The sequence below is a fragment of the Balaenoptera ricei genome, chromosome 2 (genome assembly GCF_028023285.1).
Source record: "Balaenoptera ricei isolate mBalRic1 chromosome 2, mBalRic1.hap2, whole genome shotgun sequence".
In the NCBI taxonomy this organism is placed as follows: domain Eukaryota; kingdom Metazoa; phylum Chordata; class Mammalia; order Artiodactyla; family Balaenopteridae; genus Balaenoptera; species Balaenoptera ricei.
In genome coordinates this window covers 5479228-5504035 of record NC_082640.1, presented here as the reverse complement: position 1 = coordinate 5504035, position 24808 = coordinate 5479228, and the positions used below count along the sequence as shown (strand labels likewise).

At 36.4% G+C, this 24808-nt stretch overlaps 1 protein-coding gene across 4 annotated transcripts in view; it reads right to left on the bottom strand.

Annotated features, from left to right (window-relative positions):
* Window positions 1-513: 513 nt before the first annotated feature.
* TRDMT1 (tRNA aspartic acid methyltransferase 1) overlaps window positions 514-24808 on the bottom strand; it is a 67093-nt gene continuing 42798 nt past the window's right edge. For 2 of the 4 annotated variants that reach the window (XM_059915270.1, XM_059915273.1), the window contains exons 4-11: window positions 22532-22603; window positions 21827-21892; window positions 20982-21051; window positions 20415-20525; window positions 10909-11252; window positions 8792-8849; window positions 7614-7743; window positions 514-822 (exon numbers count right to left, since the gene is read on the bottom strand). In XM_059915270.1, coding sequence (XP_059771253.1) covers window positions 722-822; window positions 7614-7743; window positions 8792-8849; window positions 10909-11252; window positions 20415-20525; window positions 20982-21051; window positions 21827-21892; window positions 22532-22603 — 952 coding nt within the window. In that variant the 3' untranslated portion in view covers window positions 514-721. The remainder of the gene's footprint in view (window positions 823-7613; window positions 7744-8791; window positions 8850-10908; window positions 11253-20414; window positions 20526-20981; window positions 21052-21826; window positions 21893-22531; window positions 22604-24808) is intronic. The other 2 variants (XM_059915271.1, XM_059915272.1) reach the window with 2 other exon arrangements.

Sequence of the window (24808 nt, the reverse complement as noted above, 5' to 3'; positions counted from 1 at the left end):
GGACAGTGAGTTTTGTCTTTCAGAAGGAAGTAGAATTAAAGATAATTAGATAATGTGCACATACACTTTCTATGGCATACCGATGTAGAGGTAGTCAAGAATTAGGATTATTATTTCTGACATTTTCTTCAGACTGTTGTATAAGGTAAATGATGATAATTTGGTCTAAAATATTATATACATTTGTTTAGATAAAATAAAGGAATGTTTAAAAAATTGAAATTAAGTAAAACATTCAATACTTTAAACAGGGCAGAATTAGAATCATCATTTTAGAAATAGGAAGAATTATTTAAAAAAAGTAAAATGATAGATTCATAAAGCAACTTCTTTAATTAACATACACAATATACAGTTTCTCAAGTTCATATAGTACACCTGTTACGACACTTTACAAAATATTCATGTAGATATTAAAATTCTAATGTTCCTAAATTTGTCTATACCATAATATTATAAAGGTAATATTTTACATATATATTTAACAATTTCATATAAAAAGATATTCTCCTAAAGCATAACAATAATTTTCACCTTACGAAACACAGTAATATAAATTTAAGGAAACAAAATGGCATTTTCCTGATAAATCCAAATTCTTATTAACGAGAGAATAAGATAATTTAGTTGAATTTTGTCAATATTAATTCAAAAAAGAATTTCAGAATTATTATCTGGATATAATGGAATACTGCCACCATCTTTCAGAGTTACTTAAAAATTATTCACATAGGATTTTGATTAGTTGAGCTACTACTTGCACATTGAGACTATTTCCAAGTAGACGATAACGCTGTTTGACTGTTGTCTTCTCAGGAAATCCTAGAAAAGAAAGGTAACAATTTATAATACAATCACTTGCAATATTAACTTGCAGAGATAAAAGGATGTATTCTCTAGTAAAAGCACCATGGTTATTTACATAAATAAGTCCCTAAGGTCTCCATGAAGTTCAATTAACAAATGAGGATTTGGAGCCAAAAATATTATATAACATTTCATTGCTTACACAATGTGGTATTATCATATCACATATCATATTTGCTCAGTACACACACGTACACACATAACATCCACGGAACTAATAGAAATCTGAGCACTAGGACAGTTTAGGAAAAGCAGTGGATACCATTATTTCAGTTATTTAATAACAGCCTTCAGGAGACAGAATTCACATACTGTAAAATGCAGATTTTTTTTTAAAGGGAGACTTTATTTATTTATTTATTTATTTATTTATTTATCCATTCATTCATTCTTTCATTTATGACTATGCCGCATGGCTTGTGGGATCTTAGTTCCCCAACCAGGGATTGAACCTGGGCCCTCGACAGTGAGAGCAAGGAGTCCTAACCGTTGGACCACTGGGGAATTCCCTAAAATGCATCTCTTTAAAGGGTACAATTCAGTGGTTTTTAGTATAGTTGCAGAGTTTTGCATACATCCCCACTATTTAATGTCAGAACAGTTTCATCATCTCAGAAAGAAAGCTGGCCCACAGCTAACATCATACTCAATAATGAAAGCTAAAAATTTTCCTCTAAGATCAGGAACGAGACAAAGATACCCACTCTTGCCACTTTCATTCAACATGGTATTAGAAGTCCTAGCCAGAACAATTAGGCAAGAAAAAGAAATAAAAGGAATCTAAATTGGAAAGGAAGAAGTAGAACTATCACCATCTGCAAATTACATGATATTATACATAGAAAACCCTAAAGACTTCATCAAAACATGGGTAGAATAAATGAATTAAGTTGCAGTATACAAAATCAATATATAGAAATCTGCTGATTTCTGTACATTAACAACAAACTATCAGAAAGAGAAAATAAGACAACAATCCCATTTACAGTCGCATCAAAAAGAATAAAATACCGAGGAATAAATTTAACCATTGATGAAAAAAATTGAAGACACAAATAAAGGTACTCCATGCTCATGAACTGGAAGAATTAATATTGTTAAAATGTCTATATTATTCAAAGCAACCTACAGATTTAATGCAATCCCTATCAAAATTCCAATGGCATTTTCCACAGAAATAGAAACCACATCCTAAAATTCCTATGGAATCACAAAAGATCCCAAGTAGCCAAAGCAATCTTGAGGGAGAATAACCAAGCTGGAGGCATCACGATGCTCCCTGACTTCAGACTACATTACAAAGCTAAAGTAATCAAAACAGTATGACATTAGCATAAAAATACACAGAAATCAAAGGAACAGAATAGACAGCCCAGAAATAAACCCACACATATGTGGTTAATTAATTTATGACAGGGAGCTGAGAATATACAATGGGGAAAGTAAAGTCTCTTAAATAAATGGTGTTGGGAAAATTGGACAGATACACGCAAAACAATGAAACTGTACCACTATTTTACACCATACACAAAAATTAACTCCAAATGAATTAAACACCTGAACGTAAGACCTGAAACCATAAAAATCCTAGAAGAAAACATAGGTGGTAAATTCCTTGACATCAGTCTTGTCCATGGTTTTTTGGATCTGACTGTAAAAGCAAAGGCAACAAAAGCAAAAATAAACAACTGAGACTACATCAAACTAAAAAACTTCTGCACAGCAAAGGAAATAATGAGCAAACTGAAAAGGCAATCTACTGAACAGGAGAAAATATTTGCAAATCATATATCTGGTAAGGGTTTAGTACCCAAATTATATAATGAAGTCATAAAATTCAACAGCAAAACAATAAATAATCAGATTAAAAAATGGGCAGAGGACTTGAATAAAAATTTTTCCAAAGAAGACATACAGATGGCCAATAGGCACATGAAAAGATGTTCAACATCACTAATCATCAGGGAAATGCAAATCAAAACCACAATGAGATATTACTTCACATCTGTTATAATGGCTATCATCCAAAAGACAAGAAATAACAAGAGCTGGAGGGAACATGGAGAAAAGGGAACTCTTAGGCACTGATGGTGAGAATTTAAATTGGTGCAGCCACTATGGAAAACAGTATGGAGGTTCCTCAAAAAATTAAAAATAGAACAATCATATAATCCACCAATTCCACCCTGGGTATTTATCCAATGAAAACAAAAATACTAATTAGAAAAGATACGTGCACCCCCATGTTCATTGCAGCATTATTTACAACAGACAAGATATGGAAACAACCTAAGTGTCCATCGATGGGTAAATGAAAAAAGAAAATACACACACACATACACACACCATGGAATACTACCCAGCCATAAAAAAGAATGAAATGGACCTTGAGGGCATTATACCAAGCGAAGTCAGAGAGACAAATACTGTATGATCTCACTTATATGTGGAATCTAAAAACCAAAGCAAGCAAACAAACAAATTAAAAAAAACAAGGTCATAGATACAGAAAACAGATTGGTGGTTGCATGGGTGGGGGAAAAATGGGTGAAATGGGTCAAAAGGTACAAACTTCCAGTTATAAAAATAAATAAGTCCTGGGGATATATAATGTAGAGCATGGTGACTATAGTTAGTAATACTGTATTGCATATCTGAAAATTGCTAGGAGAGATCTTAAAAGTCCTCATCATAAGAAAAAAAATTTTTGTAACGATGTATGATAATGGATATTAACTAGATTTATTGTGGTGGGTGATCATTTTGCAATGTATACAAATGTTGAATCATTATGTTGTAATGTTGTACATCTGAAACTAATACAATGTTATATGTTAATTATATACTTCAATACAAATTTTTTTAAAAAAGAATGCTGGCACCCATTAGCAGTCACTCTCCATGTCCCCTCCCTGCCCCTCAACTACTGATCTACTTTCTGTTCTAGAGATTGCCTATTCTGAACGCTTCATACAAATGGAACCATACAATATGTTGTCTTTTGTCTCCAGCTGCTTTCACGTAGTGCTTTCAAGGTTCATTCATGTTGATTTTGGAATATTTTTTAAAAGCAAAGTATTCTATGTTTAATATCTTAGTCCTTATAATAACATTATGTATTAACAATATTATGTACGTTGTATAATACGACTATAAAATATAGTGTAACTCAAACATCAAGCACATCAGTAAAAATTATCTGATCCGAGGGGAAAAAAGGCTCATTCATGTTATAACATGTATCAATAGTTCATTCCTCTCTCTGTCTGAATAATATTCTATCTTATGGATATACCACATTTTATTTATTCATTCATTCATTAATAGACATCTGGGTTTTTTCCCTACTTCTTGATTATTATAAACATTGATGTTATGAACATGTACGTATGTGTGTATGTGTGAAGCTTTTTTCAGTTCTCTTGGATATACACCTAGGGGTGAAACTGTGGGGTCATACAGTAACTCTGTGTCTAACATTTGAGAAAATGCCAGAATGCTTTCTAAGGCAGCTGCACCATTTTATCTTCCCAGCAACAGTGTACAAGGGATCTGATTTCTCCACAATTTGTTAACACTGTTATCGTCTGTCTTTTTGTGAAGTGGTATCTTACTGTGGTTTTGATTTACCTTTCCCTAATATCCAATAATGTTGAACATCTTTTCATGTGCTTATTGGTCATTTATCTATTTTCTTTGGAGAAATGTCTATTGAAATCCTTTGCCCACTTTTAAATTGGATTATTTTTCTTTTTCTTGTTGAGTTATAAGAGTTCTTTATATATTCTGGATACAAGTCCCTCAGAGTTGCTTTTTTACATTCTGCTTCCACAAATTGACATTCTCATACTGAAGTTCAATTTGCTACATTCTTTTGCAAAACAAAATGGCCCACAGATACTACATTTGCTGGAACAAAACCTTGCACATACCACCGTAAAAGACTGTCCATGCATAAGAGTGGATGCCAGAATCTTAGTTACAATACCAGAATTTCACATTCAGAATCCTTTGGCATAGCAATTAAATAAAGGAAAAGCAAATCAGGTAATAAAGGAAATAAATTAAAGAGCATTAAAAATAGCAAAATTTCAAAACCTGATAAAGTTGCTTCATCAACGCTAGACATTATACTTACTGCAATAAAATAACAGTGATTACCATAATAAAACTATATTTGCAATTGAGCATGATCATAAAATTGCTATTATAAAGATAATATGTCTTAGGCAAGCACACTAGTCATCTCAAATTATTTACTTCAAAGTAGCCAGAGGCAGAAATACCTACAAACAAACTTTTAGACTACCCCTAGGATGCTGTCTTGAGATATCAAGATTATATCAGAGGGGAAGAAATGTCTGAAAACAAACAAGTCAGATCTGTAAAAATTATATATATATACACACATACATATATACACATATATACATATGCATGTGTGTATTTTATACATAGATATTAAAATCTAAACCCACTTGTGGAAAGAATTACATAATTTTGTAAAGTTAAAAGGTGACTTTTTAAAAACTTAGGTACATTAAAAATAATAATCCTCAAAAGCAAAGAAACCTAGAATTAACAAGGTCAAGAGAGCAGCTTTTATTCAGTAAGTGTCGGTTAGTGTCTGTCTCTTCCAAAGCCTGCTGTCTCATGAATGCATGCCACTGGCCACAAAGAGAACGAGGGCAAAATGTGTGGGAGAGTCAATGCAAATCCATCACGGCCGGTGGACAAGCAACTCGAAGAATGCCCATATTGGACCCAGGGTCAGTGATGTCAGAGGCACACGTGAAGGACTGTTCTGTCACAGTGCTGCTCAGTGGTGACAACAGGGCACTGACTATACACATATATCACATATTTTAAAATAAGGTAAAGCAATTAAAAAGGCTTTCTCGCATGTATTATACATATATTTTCAGAGAACTTCGAAAAATCCTATTTTACCCCTTAGATATTTTTAAATACTGAGAAAAAATATTTATGAAGGCTATAACATCTATCATTTAAAATATAAAAGCACAAATTTTATATTATGTGTCAGATAGGTTGTAAGCATGTGACATACGTTAACTCACTTAACTGTTACAACAGCCCTATGAAGTTGGTGCTATAATTATCCCCATTTTACAGATGCATAAACTACGGCAGAGAGTGGCTTCAGCAGGGCTAGGATTCACACTCGGTCAGTCTGACTCTGGGGTCTGTGCTAAATTTCATTATTACCAAAGTGATCGCTACTGCTTGAAAAAATAAGCACTCAGATAAAACTTAGAAATTAGTTGCTATTAGACGGTAAATCTCTTTTCTCTCTGTAGTAGTACAGAAAGTACCTTTGATTACTCATCCTAAAAAATGAAAAAAAAAAAAAAAAAAAGTAACCAGGACAGTAGACTGGGAATTAAATTCCTGAGTCCAATTCTCAGTTCTTTGTTTTATTGATGTTCTCACTCACTTTGTGACATAAACTAAGACACGGAAAGTCTACGATTTCTTAAAAAACACTCCCCGGGATGTTTCAAACTGAATGAGATCTCCAAGAAAAAGGCAGAGAGTACAAAATAAACCTGGTTGCTGTGACTATGCTTGGAGAATCAATTACCAAGAGGGTAGTCAAATTCTGTTGGCAATTTGCTCCCAATGTACAAAAAGATGCTTTCCAAACCTCAACTGTAAATCCATTATTTAGATTTTAAAACATGGTCTATTTAACCCATGATGTTCTTCAAGAATAGGACTGTATTAATATTACAACAACATTAGATTTAGCGAAGTTTGGCTTTTCTGCATTCAAGCTCCCAATCAGTTATCAAAAGCACATTTCCTCCTTGTGCAGCCCTGGAAGCACGTGAGGGAGGTCTGCCTCTCTCCCTTCCCATGAGCCAGGTACTCGGAACACACCCACCGCAGCCCAGGAGACCGATGGCATCCACAGGGCAAGAGCACCAGCGCCCAGGAAGCGGGATCAGGGAGGGGCGGGGTGCTCTAAGGAGCAAAGGCCCTGTGTCCAGTCTCCTAATAGCAACAATCCCTGGCTTTCCTCCACTACTTGTCTCTCTCCCTTGGCAACCGTATCTTCATTTTTCTTCTTGAGAGTCCATCTTCAGATTCCCTAATTTCGTGTCAATTCTGGCATCTGTGCCCCTGAGTCACCCTTACTTTCCATTAGGAAAGCTCCTTTCTAGACCACCTGTCCACTTTTTCTTTTCTCCACTTAAACCTTGCAGGGAAGGAAAGGTATATAATTGATAAGAGTGCATCTCCGAGGAGAAGAAGTACAAATACACACCTACCCACCACACAAAAATAAACTCAATTGCCTGTTAATTTCTTCATTAAAAAAAAGACAATTCTAGGCATTCTTTCATAAGATCTAGTGTGAGGTTATTCGAATAGTACTCCTAGAAGCAAAAAAATAAATTCGAGAAAGAGATGCTATTAAGAACCATCTGTAGGGAGAAGTGAGGAATTGCTGACTTGGCCCTTCTGTTCCTGCAAAGCACCTGGAACCATCACTGGAGTAAAAGGAGAAGGGGAGCTGAGTCTGAAGGGAATGGACTAGGGCAGGTTATGAAGAAAGCAGACACAGGAGGGAAGGAAAATGTCAAAGATGGCACAATCAGGAAAGGAAGCGCTCTCACATCCGTCTGGGCAAGGGTTTATTCATAAACTATGCACGAGTCCCTAATGAATTTTGAGACCTTTAATCAGTGAAAGCTGGGGTCTGCATGTATCCCACATACCGAACTCTGGAGGAAATCCAAGGAGATTTGCTATTTCTTTAGGAGTGAAAAATCGAAGTTGAAGCATTAACAATCTTGTTATCTTTTCTTCTTGTGACAAATTGGTAAGGGATTTGTAGATAGTCTCAATCTGTAGGAAAATATCCAAAGTAACTAATGAAGTAGAGTGCAATTAGACTTGTTAAGATAATATCATCTACTGTGAGGCAGTTTAAAAATGATGGACGTATAGTCTTCTGTAACGCATGGCAGCCCAGGGTAAAAAGTCTCTGTGCAATGAACTGTGTAACTGGTTCATCAAGGGCCAGATAAACTCAGAAAACAAACAAAACCTTAATGTTGAATAGATCAGGATACTCTCAGTGTATCTGTCATTTTTGGTCCCTCAAAAATTAACTCATAAGAATAGAAATAATAAATGACAATATAACATAAAAGAGATGTAGTGAAAGACACAAAAAAGAAACTTGGTCAACCAATAAGTCGATTTTACAAAGCAAATAAGCAGCCATTAAAATGTTTACTGTTTATGACCAATTTTATCAAATTAAGATATTTTCTTAAAATGATAAAATATATTTAATCAATATGACTTCTCAAATCCAGACATTCGTCTGTCTCTGATAGGGTTTTTAGCAAGGGTAAATAAGAGTTTAAATCAGCATAAAAGAAGATAATGTGATTTCACTTCAAAATGATTCAGAAGTATATAAAACTTGCAATATATCAAGCTTGTATTCAACCATGATACCACAAAGAATTAGCAACTTAAGTATTAATAAAAAGCCTTCCTAAAATATAGATTTTTTTTTCCCTAACAGGCATTTTTATAGTATGTGCTCCAAAGGAAGGCTCCAGTACTAAGATATTTGTGCATAATTTTAGAGAACATTAAGTACTGGACTCTGCATTTCAAATTACTCTTTACGGAATAGAAAGAAAAACAAAGGGTAAGAAAAAAAAAAGAAAGTAAAAACATAAAAGACTTTTTGTACATATACTCATATCTAGCAACAAGAAGAAGAAAAGATTTATTCTATAGTAAATAATTATTATACACACATATTCACTCCAGTTGAACGTGTAGACTTATTGTAACGTTCTCAGATTGTAAGTATTAAAGACAATTTTATTTGAAATAACTTTCCAGCATTTTAGCTCTGCAGCATGCATAGTACCTGCACATCCTCTGCGGCCTGCAGCACAGATCCTGTCCCTTCCATGTAGCGTCCATAACTAAAAAATCAACACAAATATTCTGTAGCATCTAACATATTTGCTAATGCTAAATTTCTTAAATATTTCTTGAATGAATCAATCTTACATAGTTGTTAATACATCCTTCTGAAATATTCTAAATAATATCACATAAATATGCTTTGTAATTAAAAAACTTACCAGGTGCAAGACATGAGATCAGTCTGTTTAAACTTCTCAGACGCTAAACTTGGCATAGTTTTTGTTGTGCAAATACTAGTCTGCATATACATTATTAATTGTCATTTTTTAAATGTTCATCACATTTAAATGCACAGAAAGTATGCATTTGTTATGACTTTATATCTAAATGCTATTCAATACTGACATCCCTGCCACATTAGACCAAATGTTATGTAGGTGAAAATAAATTGCTGCTCTTTTCTTATAATGCCTGAACCATCGTTTCTTCTCATGAACCCAAAACCGTACTCTCCAGTCTCATGACAAACTCAGGCCCACCAAACATGCATCTGCCTCTTACTGTAACACTGTATGTTTTTACTCTTTATCATAAAACAATCAGACTATTGTTAAAAATGTATTAAAAATACCAAACACTACAGAAATGCAAGGTATTAGTAATATTTCTTTCCCTAAGATCATTGCCAAGCTGGCTGTTTGACATTTTATCATTTTTTCCTAATGAATTTAAAATAGAAATTAGAGAAAGTCACCATCAAAGAAAAGCTGTTTTCTTATATATCACATGTGTGTGTGTGTTTATATTATCTACACTAAAATAGACTTCTACAATAAGACTTCTTTTATACCATTTTTATAATTATAAAAGAATTTCAAAGTTGTTTTTTATTACAAAATTGGTAAGTCCTGTTTTATGAGAATCCTAAACAGAACCTAGCAGACTTGGAAATATACAACAGCTGAGTGAAGTCTTTTAAGGTAATGGAAAGCAATAAACCCATTCCCCTGAAAGTACAAGGACAGAGTATGATAAAGTCAGGATGAACCTGGTACGATTATATCAGGGGCATACTGTCTTGTGCAAGACAACTAGCTAGTAGGTAGAGAGAGAAGGCTTGAATTTTTAAATCATACAACTACCTATCAAAAGAGCTTCAGTGGCATTAACAAACAGGGGTAGGGATGGATCTTTTACAAATTTTTCTTGAAGGGTCTAATTTCCCCCCTTCTTCCTAGGTTTAAAAAAAAAAAGTTGAAAAACACATTAACTCTTGAGAAATAATCCAAAGGATGTCCCCTAAATGTCCATCAACAGGTAACCAGTAAAAGAAATTATGATATACCTATACTATGAACATACGAAAGTTCTTTAAGCACCCATAGGTAATAATATCCAAATAACATTGCCCAATGAAAAAAAGGGCACGTAATAACGAATATAGTATGCTACCATTTACTTAAAGGAGGGGGTAAAAATATACATGTATATTTAAACACACCTCAAATGCAATACCTCTGGAAGACTGGAGAGTAAACTGAAATCATCGGTTGCACGTAGGGAGGGAAACCGGATGAACAAGAGGCAGAATTGGAAGGGAGTCTTACAATCTTGGTTCCTTTTGAATTTTGAACCATAAGAATATACTACTAATTCAAAAAACTAAATAAAATTTAAATATGCTATAATGTGCTCCAGGATATTCAATGTTATTTCTTGATACTAAAATTTAATTTCTTCTTGTACATTGATCATGAAAGTGGACAGAAATTTTTGAGGTACCATAAAAAGAAAGGTGCTAAAAAATTAGCAATTCACCATCTATAGAAACCATGTCTCCACTGCGGGTAATTAAGCTCCTATGAAGGTCACCAAACAATGGCATTGTCTTCTATGAGCACTTTTGTGGGTTGTGCACGTCATGTTCTGCCAGAAGGAATCTTCACTTGTGCATTCTACTGGAACATGAAAGCAGGCAATTAAGGGTGAAAAAAATCATTCTAGCAGAAACATTTTATAAAATGCTCCTTGTTTTGAGAAGAACTAAAAGAAACAATAGTTATGAAAACCTGGTTATTTTGGATATGCCATGAATAGAGACTCTTTAAAACCTACCCTTTCGTAAAGCATGTGGACCTTCTGGATGTGGGCTTAACAATGTCTAACAAAAGAGCATATCGCAGCAATGACTTTGGTGGTAAAAAGTATGAATTCATGTCAATGTCGTCTTCTAGAAAATCTCTCAGCATTCGCACAGAGAGATCACTGTCCTGTTGATGTTTCCTGTCAATTTCTCCTGCAGTTTCAAGCTTAAAAAGAATGGCCTCTTTTCCAGAACACTGTGTGCTGCTATCAAAGCATATATTTGGCTCAATTTTCTTTTCTTCAATTTTCTTTTCTGCATCTATCGCATGTTTTTGTGGATGTTCAGATTCAGTTTGGGGGAACTCCATCAGTACCTGGCATTAAGTAAAAATACACAAACTCTCAAAAGCTTTCTTAAAAATAAAAGACATATTAATAACAGCCATTCAACATTATGTAAAAAAATTCTTTAGCTTTTACTGAGTTGTCATTAAAAAGATAGAAATTGAGGTTTACTAGTATTTATACAAGTTATTACAAGTTTTTCATCATATAGTGATAGGCATCAGGCTATAGGTGATTTATTTCATGAAATTACTGCTTTCTGAATTAATAAAACCATTCAACAAAGTAATAGGAAGTATGTTGAATATAAAGACAGCATTATATTTGGAAAAGAAGTTGAGAAAGCAACAGGAACATTTCCAGAAAATGTGTTTTTGATCAAAGTTTGCCACTCCCCTTCAATTAAAAAAAAAAATTAGTAATTAAAAATGAAAAGCACTCTTCACCCTCAAAAGTTATTTCTATCCCTGAGTCCCACAGGAAAAACTTGTTCCTGCAAAACAGGTAACCATTTATAAAGTCCTATTTTGGGAAAGAAAAAACAGTTCCAGGAATTTTTAATGATGAAATCTTTGTTCACATAATTTATATACTGTTTTTGGAACTGCCCACTATTAAAGGGAGATATATTGCTATTTTATTATTATATAACACAATATTGTGTAATACTGATATTGTATTACAGGGAATTCAAATGATACTACTGAAGCCCTGTTAGTAAGACATGACTTTTGAGTTCTTACCTGTGAGGGTTATAGAGAGCTTCACTGAACAACTGAACCTCTGTTATCCACACCAATTTTCAGCAGAAGCATATAAAATTGCTAGCATAATGAGAGATCCTACATATAGCAATTGAGCATTTTATTCTAGCTTGTACTAATCATTACCATATTTTAATCAATTAAGGTTAAATAGCATAGATTTCAAATAAAATGTAACTGATGTGTGAAAATACTCAAGCCATTTTTAAGATAGTATACTATTTTATCAAAAGTAGTCAATGGCTTCCATTGAGGGAGAAAAATAATAGATGCAAAAGAGTCAATGGTCAGAAGAGAAATTATAGGGGGAAAAGAAGGATAACAACACTAATGGTAATTTTTTTACTTCTAACTTATTTTTTTTTTCTAATGATGAAAGAAAAGTTTCTGGTTTTGTTTCAAGCAATTAAAGTGGCATCAGGAGGGTGAAAAGGCCTACAAGACAGACCTCGGGCATAGTCTATACTACAGGCACGGGAGGACACACATAAACCTCTCCGAATATACTCCAATAAAGATGTTAGGCCAGAGGTATAACTTTGGGAGCTGTCAGCACGTAGCTGGTCTTCAAAGTCGAGAGACTAGATGAGATCCCAAGGGAATACATGTGGATAAAGAATGGAAAGGGGGGAGGGGGCAAGATGGCGGAAGAGTAAGACGCGGAGATCACCTTCCTTCCCACAGATACAGCAGAAATACATCTACACGTGGAACTGCTCCTACAGAACACCCACTGAACGCTGGCAGAAGACGTCAGACCTCCCAAAAGGCAAGAAAATCCCCACGTACTTGGGTAGGGTAAAAGAAAAAAGAAATAACAGAGACAAAAGAATAGGGACGGGACCTGCGCCAGTGGGAGGGAGCCGTGAAGGAGGAAAGGTTTCCAGGCACTAGGAAGCCCCTTTGCGGGCAGAGACTGCAGGTGGCAGAGGGGGGAAGCTTCGGAACCGCGGAGGAGAGCGCAGCCACAGGGGTGCGGAGGGCAAAGTGGAGAGACTCCCGCACAGAGGCTCGGCGCCGAGTAGCACTCACCAGCCCGAGAGGCTTGTCTGCTCACTCGCCGGGGCGGGTGGGGGCTGGGAGCTGAGGCTCGGGCTTTGGTGCTAGCCGGGAGGGAGTCCGGGAAAAAGTCTGCAGCTGCCGAAGAGGCAAGAGACTTTTTCTTGCCTCTTTGTTTCGCGGCGCGCAAGGAGAGGGGATTCAGAGCGCTGCCTAAACGAAATCCAGAGACGGGTGCGAGCCGCGCGGCTATCAGCGCGGATCCCACAGCAACAGGGGCGCAGAGGGAAAAACGGAGAGATTCCCGCACAGAGGCTCAGCGCCGAGCAGCGCTCACCAGCCCGAGAGGCTTGTCTGCTCACCCGCTGGGGCAGGCGGGGCTGGGAGCTGAGGTGCGGGCTTCGGTCGGATCGCAGGGAGAGGACTGGGGTTGGCGGCGTGAACACAGCCTGAAGGGGTTGGCGTGCCGCGGCGAGCCGGGAGGGAGCCGGAGAGGAGGTCTGCAGCCGCCGAAGAGGCAAGAGACTTTTTCTTGCCTCTTTGTTTCGCGGCGCGCAAGGAGAGGGGATTCAGAGAGCCGCCTAGACAAACTCCAGAGGCGGGCGCGAGCCGCGGCTAACAGCGCGGACCCCAGAGACTGGTAGGAAACGCTAAGGCTGCTGCTGCCGCCACCAAGAAGCCTGTGTGCGAGCCCAGGTCACTCTCCACACTGCCCCTCCCGGGAGCCGGTGCAGCTCGCCACTGCCAGGCTCCCGTGATCCAGGGACAACTTCCCCGGGAGAACACACGGCGCGCCTCAGGCTGCTGCAATGTCACGACGCCTCTGACGCCGCAGGCTCGCCCCGCCTCCTCCGTACCGCTCCCTCCCCCGGCCTGAGTGAGCCAGAGCCCCCGAAGCAGCTGCTCCTTTAACCCCATTCTGTCTGGGCGGGGAACAGACGCCCTCAGGCGACCTACACGCAGAGGCGGGGCCAAACCCAAAGCTGAACGCTGGGAGCTGTACGAACAAAGAAGAGAAAGGGAAATATCCCCCAGCAGCCTCAGAAGCAGCGGATTAAAGCTCCACAAACAACTTGATGTGCCTGCATCTGTTGAATACCTGAATAGACAACGAATCATCCCAAATTCAAAAGGTGGACTTTAGGAGCAGGATATATTAATTTCCCCTTTTCCTTTTTTTGTGAGTGTATATGTGTCTGCTTCTCGGTGAGGTTTTGTCTGTATAGCTTTGCTTTCACCATCAGTCCTAGGGTTAGGTCCGTCCATTTTTTTTTTTTTTTTTTACTTAAAAAAAATTTTTTTTTCCTAATATATGCTTTCTTAATAATTTTTTCCGTATTTTCTATTTTAGAAATTAAAAAAATTTTTTAATAAGTTTTTTCATATTTTTTATTTTAAAAAATAAAAAAATTTTTTTTTAATAAATTTTTTTCTTAAAAATCTTTTTCTTATTTTTTACTATAAAAAAATTAATAAATCTATTTTTAAAAATTAAAAAAAATTTTTTCTGAATACATTTACTCTTAATAATTTTTTTTTCTTATTTTTTATTATAATAGCTTTATTTTATTTTATTTTATCCTCTTTTTATCTTTTTATTTTTTTCTCCCTTATATTCTGAGCTGTGTGGATGAAAGGCTCTTGGTGCTCCAGCCAGGCATCAGGGCTGTGCCTCTGAGGTGGGAGAGCCAACCTCAGGACACTGGTCCACATGAGACCTACCAGCTCCACGTAACACCAAACGGCAAAAATCTCTCAGAGATCTCCATCTCAACATCAAGACCCAGCTTCACTCAACGACCAGCAAGCTACAGGGCTGGACACCCTATGCCAAACAACTAGCAAGACAGGAACACAGCCCCATCCATTAGCAGGGAGGCTGCCTAAAATCATAAGGCCACAGACACCCCAAAACACACCACCAGACGTGGACGTGCCCACCAGAAAGACAAGATTCAACCTCATCCACCAGAACACAGGCAATAGTCCCCTCCACCAGGAAGCCTACACAACCCACTGAACCAACCTTACCCACTGGGGACAGATACCAAAAACAACGGGAACTACGAACCTGCAGCCTGTGAAAAGGAGACCCCAAACACAGTAAGATAAGCAAAATGAGACGACAGAAAAACACACAGCAGATGAAGGAGCAGGGTCAAAACACACCAGACCTAACAAATGAAGAGGAAATAGGTAGTCTACCTGAAAAAGAATTCAGAATAATGATAGTAAGGATGATCCAAAATCTTGGAAATAGAATAGACAAAATGCAAGAAACATTTAACAAGGACGTAGAAGAACTAAAGAGGAACCAAGCAACGATGAAAAACACAATAAATGAAATTAAAAATACTCTAGATGGGATCAATAGCAGAATAACTGAGGCAGAAGAAAGGATAAGTGACCTGGAAGATAAAATGGTGGAAATAACTACTGCAGAGCAGGATAAAGAAAAAAGAATGAAAAGAACTGAGGACAGTCTCAGAGACCTCTGGGACAACATTAAACGCACCAACATTCGAATTATAGGGGTCCCAGAAGAAGAAGAGAAAAAGAAAGGGACTGAGAAAATATTTGAAGAGATTATAGTTGAAAACTTCCCTAATATGGGAAAGGAAATAGTTAATCAAGTCCAGGAAGCACAGAGAGTCCCATACAGGATAAACCCAAGGAGAAACACGCCAAGACACATATTAATCAAACTGTCAAAAATTAAATATAAAGAAAACATATTAAAAGCAGCAAGGGAAAAACAACAAATAACACACAAGGGAATCCCCATAAGGTTAACATCTGATCTTTCAGCAGAAACTCTGCAAGCCAGAAGGGAGTGGCAGGATATACTTAAAGTGATGAAGGAGAAAAACCTACAACCAAGGTTACTCTACCCAGCAAGGATCTCATTCAGATTTGATGGAGAAATTAAAACCTTTACAGACAAGCAAAAGCTGAGAGAGTTCAGCACCACCAAACCAGCTTTACAACAAATGCTAAAGGAACTTCTCTAGGCAAGAAACACAAGAGAAGGAAAACACCTACAATAACAAACCCAAAACATTTAAGAAAATGGGAATGGGAACATACATATCGATAATTACCTTGAATGTAAATGGATTAAATGCTCCCACCAAAAGACACAGACTGGCTGAATGGATACAAAAACAAGACCCATATATATGCTGTCTACAAGAGACCCACTTCAGACCTAGAGACACATACAGACTGAAAGTGAGGGGATGGAAAAAGATATTCCATGCAAATGGAAATCAAAAGAAAGCTGGAGTAGCAATTCTCATATCAGACAAAATAGACTTTAAAATAAAGAATATTATAAGAGACAAAGAAGGACACTATATAATGATCAAGGGATCGATCCAAGAGGAAGGTATAACAATTGTAAATATTTATGCACCCAACATAGGAGCACCTCAATACATAAGGCAAATACTAACAGCCATAAAAGGGGAAATTGACAGCAACACAATCATAGTAGGGGACTTTAACACCCCACTTTCATCAATGGACAGATCATCCAAAATGAAAATAAATAAGGAAACACAAGCTTTAAATGATACATTAAACAAGATGGACTTAATTGATATTTATAGGACATTCCACCCAAAAACAACAGAATACACATTTTTCTCAAGTGCGCATGGAACATTCTCCAGGATAGATCATATCTTGGGTCACAAATCAAGCCTTGGTAAATTTAAGAAAATTGAAATCGTATCAAGTATCTTTTCCGACCACAACGCTATGAGACTAGATATCAATTACAGGAAAAGATCTGTAAAAAATACAAACACATGGAGGCTACACAATACACTACTTAATAATGAAGTGATCACTGAAGAAATCAAAGGGGAAATCAAAAAATACCTAGAAACAAATGACAATGGAGATACGACGACCCAAAACCTATGGGACGCAGCAAAAGCAGTGCTAAGAGGGAAGTTTATAGCAATACAAGCCTACCTCAAGAAACAGGAAACATCTCGAATAAACAACCTAACCTTGCACCTAAAGCAATTAGAGAAAGAAGAACAAAAAAACCCCAAAGCTAGCAGAAGGAAAGAAATCATAAAGATCAGGTCAGAAATAAATGAAAAAGAAATGAAGGAAACAATAGCAAAAATCAATAAAACTAAAAGCTGGGTCTTTGAGAAGATAAACAAAATTGATAAACCATTAGCCAGACTCATCAAGAGAAAAAGGGAGAAGACTCAAATCAATAGAATTAGAAATGAAAAAGGAGAAGTAACCACTGACACTGCAGAAATACAAAAGATCATGAGAGATTACTACAAGCAACTCTACGCCAATAAAATGGACAACCTGGAAGAAATGGACAGATTCTTAGAAATGCACAAACTGCCGAGACTGAACCAGGAAGAAATAGAAAATATGAACAGACCAATCACAAGCACTGAAATTGAAACTGTGATTAAAAACCTTCCAACAAACAAAAGCCCAGGACCAGATGGCTTCACAGGTGAATTCTATCAAACATTTAGAGAAGAGCTAACACCTATCCTTCTCAAACTCTTCCAAAATATTGCAGAGGGAGGAACACTCCCAAACTCATTCTACGAGGCCACCATCACCCTGATACCAAAACCAGACAAAGATGTCACAAAGAAAGAAAACTACAGGCCAATATCACTGATGAACATATAGATGCAAAAATCCTCAACAAAATACTCGCAAACAGAATCCAACAGCACATTAAAAGGATCATACACCATGATCAAGTGGGGTTTATCCCAGGAATGCAAGGATTCTTCAATATACGTAAATCAATCAATGTGATACACCATATTAACAAATTGAAGGAGAAAAACCATATGATCATCTCAATAGATGCAGAGAAAGCTTTCGACAAAATTCAACACCCATTTATGATAAAAGCCCTGCAGAAAGTAGGCATAGAGGGAACTTTCCTCAACATAATAAAGGCCATATATGACAAACCCACAGCCAACATTGTCCTCAATGGTGAAAAACTGAAACCATTTCCACTAAGATCAGGAACAAGACAAGGTTGCCCACTCTCACCACTATTATTCAACATAGTTTTGGAAGTGTTAGCCACAGCAATCAGAGAAGACAAAGAAATAAAAGGAATCCAAATCGGAAAAGAAGAAGTAAAGCTGTCACTGTTTGCAGATGACATGATACTATACATAGAGAATCCTAAAGATGCTACCAGAAAACTCCTAGAGCTAATCAATGAATTTGGTAAAGTAGCAGGATACAAAATTAATGCACAGAAATCTCTTGCATTTCTATACACTAATGACGAAAAATCTGAAAGTGAAATTAAGAAAACACTCCCGTTTACCATTGCAACAAAAAGAATAAAATATCTAGGAATAAACCTACCTAAGGAGACAAAAGACCTGTATGCAGAAAATTATAAGACACTGATGAAAGAAATTAAAGATGATACAAATAGATGGAAAGATATACCATGTTCCTGGATTGGAAGAATCAACATTGTGAAAATGACTCTACTACCCAAAGCAATCTACAGATTCAATGCAATCCCTATCAAACTACCACTGGCATTTTTCACAGAACTAGAACAAAAAATTTCACAATTTGTATGGAAACACAAAAGACCCCGAATAGCCAAAGCAATCTTGAGAACAAAAAATGGATCTGGGGGAATCAGGCTCCCTGACTTCAGACTATATTACAAAGCTACAGTAATCAAGACAGTTTGGTACTGGCACAAAAACAGAAATATAGATCAATGGAACAGGATAGAAAGCCCAGAGATAAACCCACGCACATATGGTCACCTTATCTTTGATAAAGGAGGCAAGCATATACAGTGGAGAAAAGACAGCCTCTTCAATAAGTGGTGCTGGGAAAATTGGACAGATACATGTAAAAGTATGAAATTAGAACACTCCCTGACACCATGCACAAAAATAAACTCAAAATGGATTAAAGACCTAAGTGTAAGACCAGACACTATCAAACTCTTAGAGGAAAACATAGGCAGAACATTCTATGACATACATCACAGCAAGATTCTTTTTGACCCAGCTCCCAGAGAAATGGAAATAAGAACACAAATAAACAAATGGGACCTAATGAAACTTAAAAGCTTTTGCACAGCAAAGGAAACCATAAACAAGACCAAAAGACAACCATCAGAATGGGAGAAAATATTTGCAAATGAAGCAACTGACAAAGGATTAATCTCCAAGATTTACAAGCAGCTCATGCAGCTCAATAACAAAAAAACGAACAACCCAATCCAAAAATGGGCAGAAGACCTAAATAGACATTTCTCCAAAGAAGATATACAGATGGCCAACAGACACATGAAAGAATGCTCAACATCATTAATCATTAGAGAAATGCAAATCAAAACTACAATGAGATATCATCTCACACCGGTCAGAATGGCCATCATCAAAAAATCTAGAAACAATAAATGCTGGAGAGGGTGTGGAGGAAAGGGAACTCTCTTGCACTGTTGGTGGGAATGTAAATTGATACAGCCACTATGGAGAACAGTATGGAGGTTCCTTAAAAAACTACAAATAGAACTACCATACGATCCAGCAATCCCACTACTGGGCATATACCCTGAGAAAACCATAGGTCAAAAAGAGTCTTGTACCAAAATGTTCATTGCAGCTCTATTTACAATAGCCAGGACATGGAAGCAACCTAAATGTCCATCGACAGATGAATGGATAAAGAAGATGTGGCACATATATACAATGGAATATTACTCAGCCATAAAAAGAAATGAAATGGAGGTATTTGTAATGAGGTGGATGGAGTTAGAGTCTGTCATACAGAGTGAAGTAAGTCAGAAAGAGAAAAACAAATACAGTATGCTAACACATATATACGGAATCTAAGGGAAAAAAAAAGCCATGAAGAACCTAGTGGCAAGACGGGAATAAAGACACAGACCTACTAGAGAATGGACTTGAGGATACGGGGAGGGGGTGGGGTGAGATGTGACAGGGTGAGAGAGTGTCATGGACATATATACACTACCAAATGTAAAATAGGTAGCTAGTGGGAAGCAGCCGCATAGCACAGGGAGATCAGCTCGGTGCTTTGTGACCACCTAGAGGGGTGGGATGGGGAGGGTGGGAGGGAGGGAGATGCAAGAGGGAAGAGATATGGGAACATATTGTATATGTATAACTGATTCACTTTGTTATGAAGCAGAAGCTAACACACCATTGTAAGGCAATTATACTTCAATAAAGATGTTTAAAAAAAAAAAAAAAAAAAAAAAGAGAGGAAAGAACTGAAAAAAAAAAAAAAAGATGTTAAAAAAAAAACCTCTGCAAAGTAGTTCCTGAAAATAAATTAGCAGACTGAGATATATTTACAACAGATAAATAATAATGATGATGATGATGATGATAATAATAATAATAATACCTGACCAGGGGCTTGAAAAGGGAACGGCACTGACTGAAGCTTTGCAATAAGGAAATACCGTAGCCTTGAATTTGGAATGCCAAGCTGCAAGTAAAACGGGGCAGTTGGTTGCTATAGGATATTAAAGAGATCTGTATCAACTTTTAGCACCTAGTAAAAAAACTCATACAGTTCTACATTAGTTTCTGCCAGACAAAATTCTATTATCGATTTGTGGAAGACTTCTCTGTAGCAAATTCTTAAACCTTTTAAACTGTCACTCTGTACCTTTATTTGAATGAAATAAAGATGGAATCAGATGAATCATATGTCTATGAGTCACTTTCATTTTATATTTCCCAGGTAAAAAGTCATATAGACATTCTTACATTCATTATGAATAGTATAGTAATCATAAAAAAATAAAATTCACATATAGCTATAAAATTCAGATATAGAAAGTAATAACCATGTCAGAACTAACTGCAAGATTTACCTATAATATTATCCAAAATGGAGCCATTCTTTTTACTGAATCAAATTCCCTTTGGGAAAATTTATATAAGAATTTACAATTGCAGTACTTACAGAGGTTGGAGACAACAGAAATTCTTGGTACTGAAAGCCACAATTTCCTATTGTTTGTATTAACAGGTCTCTGAAAAGGCAAAGGGAAAGGAAAAAGCTTTCACTCTATAGTTCAAAATAGGGTTCTTATATAAAATATTATACATAAAACTTCATTTTACATGAAAACTGTACCTCCACTTAAGTTGTGTAGAAAAAGAATAATCCTAGGTCTTTTTTAAAAAGTCCAGTACTTGAGAAATTACATTTCTCAAAAAAGAGATAATCCCTATTATAAATAAATAAAGCTACCAGATAATTTATAAAACTGGTGAGTTAGAATCGCCAATCCACTCATGATAAGCTTACTATAGGAATGGAACTGTATCTGTAGCCAATCAGATGGGGGAACACTGTCAGAGACAGCAGGTCAGTCAAGGACTTGGATGCATTCTCTCCAGCTGGGCTACTGTCTGAAAGCAGCCTGACACAGGGCTTGCTTCTTCAATCCAACTGTAGGACAGAAAACGCCTGTCAATAGGACAAATTCTTACTGAAAACGTTCCTACTTCTAAAGAAATAGGCACCAATGTAAGCAGCTAAAATTGAGAAATACCATTCTCATGAAAATGAGTAATCATTCTGGAAAAATTCAAACATATTAAAATGGGAAAGAATCAGTTGAACCTAACTCTGTGATACTTCACATTACTAACTATTCAAAATCAATATTAATGAGTAACCTTCATAACATATATAAAACGTCAGAATATACACATTTATTTTTAAGATCTTCATTTCATAACAGCTCCTATTATAAAATATACCAAGTCTAAGATGAACACAGGACAAATACATTTTTTTACCTTGTAGAAGATACTTCAAAACCTTTAACATTTTCTAAAAGAATATACTTCGGTAATTTTTGTAACCTAAAAAAAAACAAAAACAAAAACAAATGGAATTCTAAACATCTCATTACTAAGAAGTAAGAAGTAAAGAAAATCCTCACTTGTGGGAAATATGAGGTAAGTAATTGTCCAAACCCTTTTTATAAAAGAATTTTATAAGGGATGGAGACAACTCATATTTTATTCCTTTCTCCCATAAACAAGGCACACCTTGTTTATGGGGGAAAGGAATAAAATATGAGTTAACATTTGATAAAGTTAACATTTGAAATGTGAATTTCCATTGAAGTTTAATGAAAACATGGGTTTGCACAGCTCAAAGGGCTGACATTTCCATAGAATGGAGGCTTCTAGGGTTAGCAGCACAAGTTTCCAGGCCATGGGCAACAGCATTCACTAACATTAGCATCATTTGCACAAATACTGTGAGCAGAGGCAACAGAATTCAGCTATTAGGCTGTAACGCCCTGTCACTCACTCTTAGCGGCAACTGTGGAACCGACAAACATTTGCAGTTACTCTATCAGTCACGACAGAAGATAAATGACACGCACAGAATCTGTGTAAGTTGCTAATCTCTATAAAATGACATACATCACGTTCTTCCAGATATAAAGTTTTACATTTAAGGTAAGCTTGTACAGGAATTTAAGTTTTTACCTTGGGAGAATGTCTAGAATATATAAGAAGCTATTTGTCCTTGGATCAGTCATATCACCTTGCAGGCCAATTCTAAAAGGGTACGGAAAGTAAATAAGTTCAGCAAGAATCTTCTATAAAGATATCAAATCACTTTTAAAAAGTCAAAACAGAGAACTAAAATTAGTTGGTCCTCACAAACAATATGATCATCTCTGTTGCTACAGAGAACAAAAATACATTTTTTCATTTAATTTAAAAAAGCCTTGCCTGTCTAATAAATACACTTATTATCAATACAAGATAATATGTCCAAATGACTTGCATGAGGCAAAGAAGAACAAGAAGTCCACAAAGAATAAAATCAATTACCCTCTTAAAATCACTTTGTTCAGGAAAGACACACACAATTAGCTGATGACACCTTTTGCTCTGCCCCAGGTGAGACAACAAAAGTTCAGATGAATGAGCTGGTTGGGCAGGGTGGCAATGTAGAGTTGATGGCATTGGTAACTAATCACCAGCTAAGCAGATGAAGGTAGTAGGTAAAACTAGAACTATCTTGTCCAACGTCAACAGGAGAGACTGAAGCTGAAGGCTTGATTCTACACGAAGGAGTTGCAACTTGGCTAGACTAAGTCAGTTGAAACAGGTCGTGTGAACAGACAGTATTTGGACTAGCAGTTAAATCTTGCAAGTAACATTCAATGTGATCAAGAAGCAAGCAGAAAAGAAGACTCACATTGGGCGTGAGTCGTAGCAACAGAGGACAAGGGTTTAAGGCCTTGCTACTTACTAGCTTCGTGGTCTAAAATAAGTTACTTGACATCACTTCTCAGTTTCCTCACACCTGACAGCAGGACAAAAATCATCAGTGGATCTGAGGCTCAGATGGGAGATTAGAGTGGACTTGAATAGATTCCTCAGAAATCTTGGTTTCCTCTCATTTTGTCCCTTTCCCCTCAGTGTTCCAAAGATGATCGTACTACAGGATCAGACACCGCAGCCATCAGCAGCTGGAGTTGGGCTAATAGAGTGGGACCAGCGGTAGGGAAGACACAGGGGCCCCACTGCAGTGATATCTGGGGCATCACAGCACTCGGGCTGCATTCTGTGCTGAACCTCCCACTTACTGTAGTTAAAAAGGCCATACACTTGCACAAGCTCGGAGCCATCTTTACGTGGAACGTCCGCCTTCACTGATAAATTCCCAACCTGCTTTCAGACACAATACAGATATCACCTCTAAAAGAGTTCGCCCCTCCTGGTATGCAGCAACGTAACACCTCTCTCCTCCATGCTCTCATGGCAGTTTCTGCGTTCATTTATTATATACCTTAAATCACATTATAAGATAATTATCTGCCAGTCATTCCCCATGGACTCTAAGTTCTATAAGGACGGGAACTACAGCATCAAAAGCAACACCTCACGTGTAGGTGCACGATAAATCCCTGGGGAATTAATCTCCTAGAAAACTTGAAATAAATCAAAACTTGGATGGAAATTAAGCATGAGAATATTTATTTAAACTAGAATTTTTACTACATGTTATATCCCACTTAAAATCACATTATGTGTTTAAATAGGACTATATATTAATAGTCTTATATGTTAATAGGACTATAAAATAATCAAAAAGTCCTGGCTCTGACATTTTCTAATTGTATGGCCTTGGGAAAGTTACTTAACCTTTCTATGCCTCAGTTTCTCACCTGTAAAATGATGATAATACTAATGCCCATCCCATAAGCTTGTTACAGTAAATGACATACTCCAGTAAGACACTCAGAGGGTTATCACTATTATCATTATTACTTAAAATAATTGAAATATTATTATTAAAAGTATCTAAATGAAGAGGGATTAGTCAAGATTTTATCTAAAATATAATTCCCTGAAATACATAGCCAAATAAATACCATATAATAAAAAGCTGTCTTGGAACACAGCTTTAAAAAGTCATTTTATTAATTGTATGTATTATTAAATGTACCTATCAATTTTGAGAAATTTAAAATTCACAAATGCATTCTTGACTAGCTTTAAAATTTTACAGTTAAGTAATTTAGAACTTGAATATTAACTATGGAAATTTATTTTGATTAATCAGTGTTAAGAAGATACTCCTGAATGCTCATTAGTTTAAATAATTTAAGGTAATTTGGGTCAGAAATAAATACTGTACCTTTGGTAGGTATTAAGGAGGTACCATACAGTCTCTGCATATCTACTACTGACCAAATTACTGTGTTCATCTGGCAGTAATTGCTATTTTCTTTATGATTAATGCTGAAT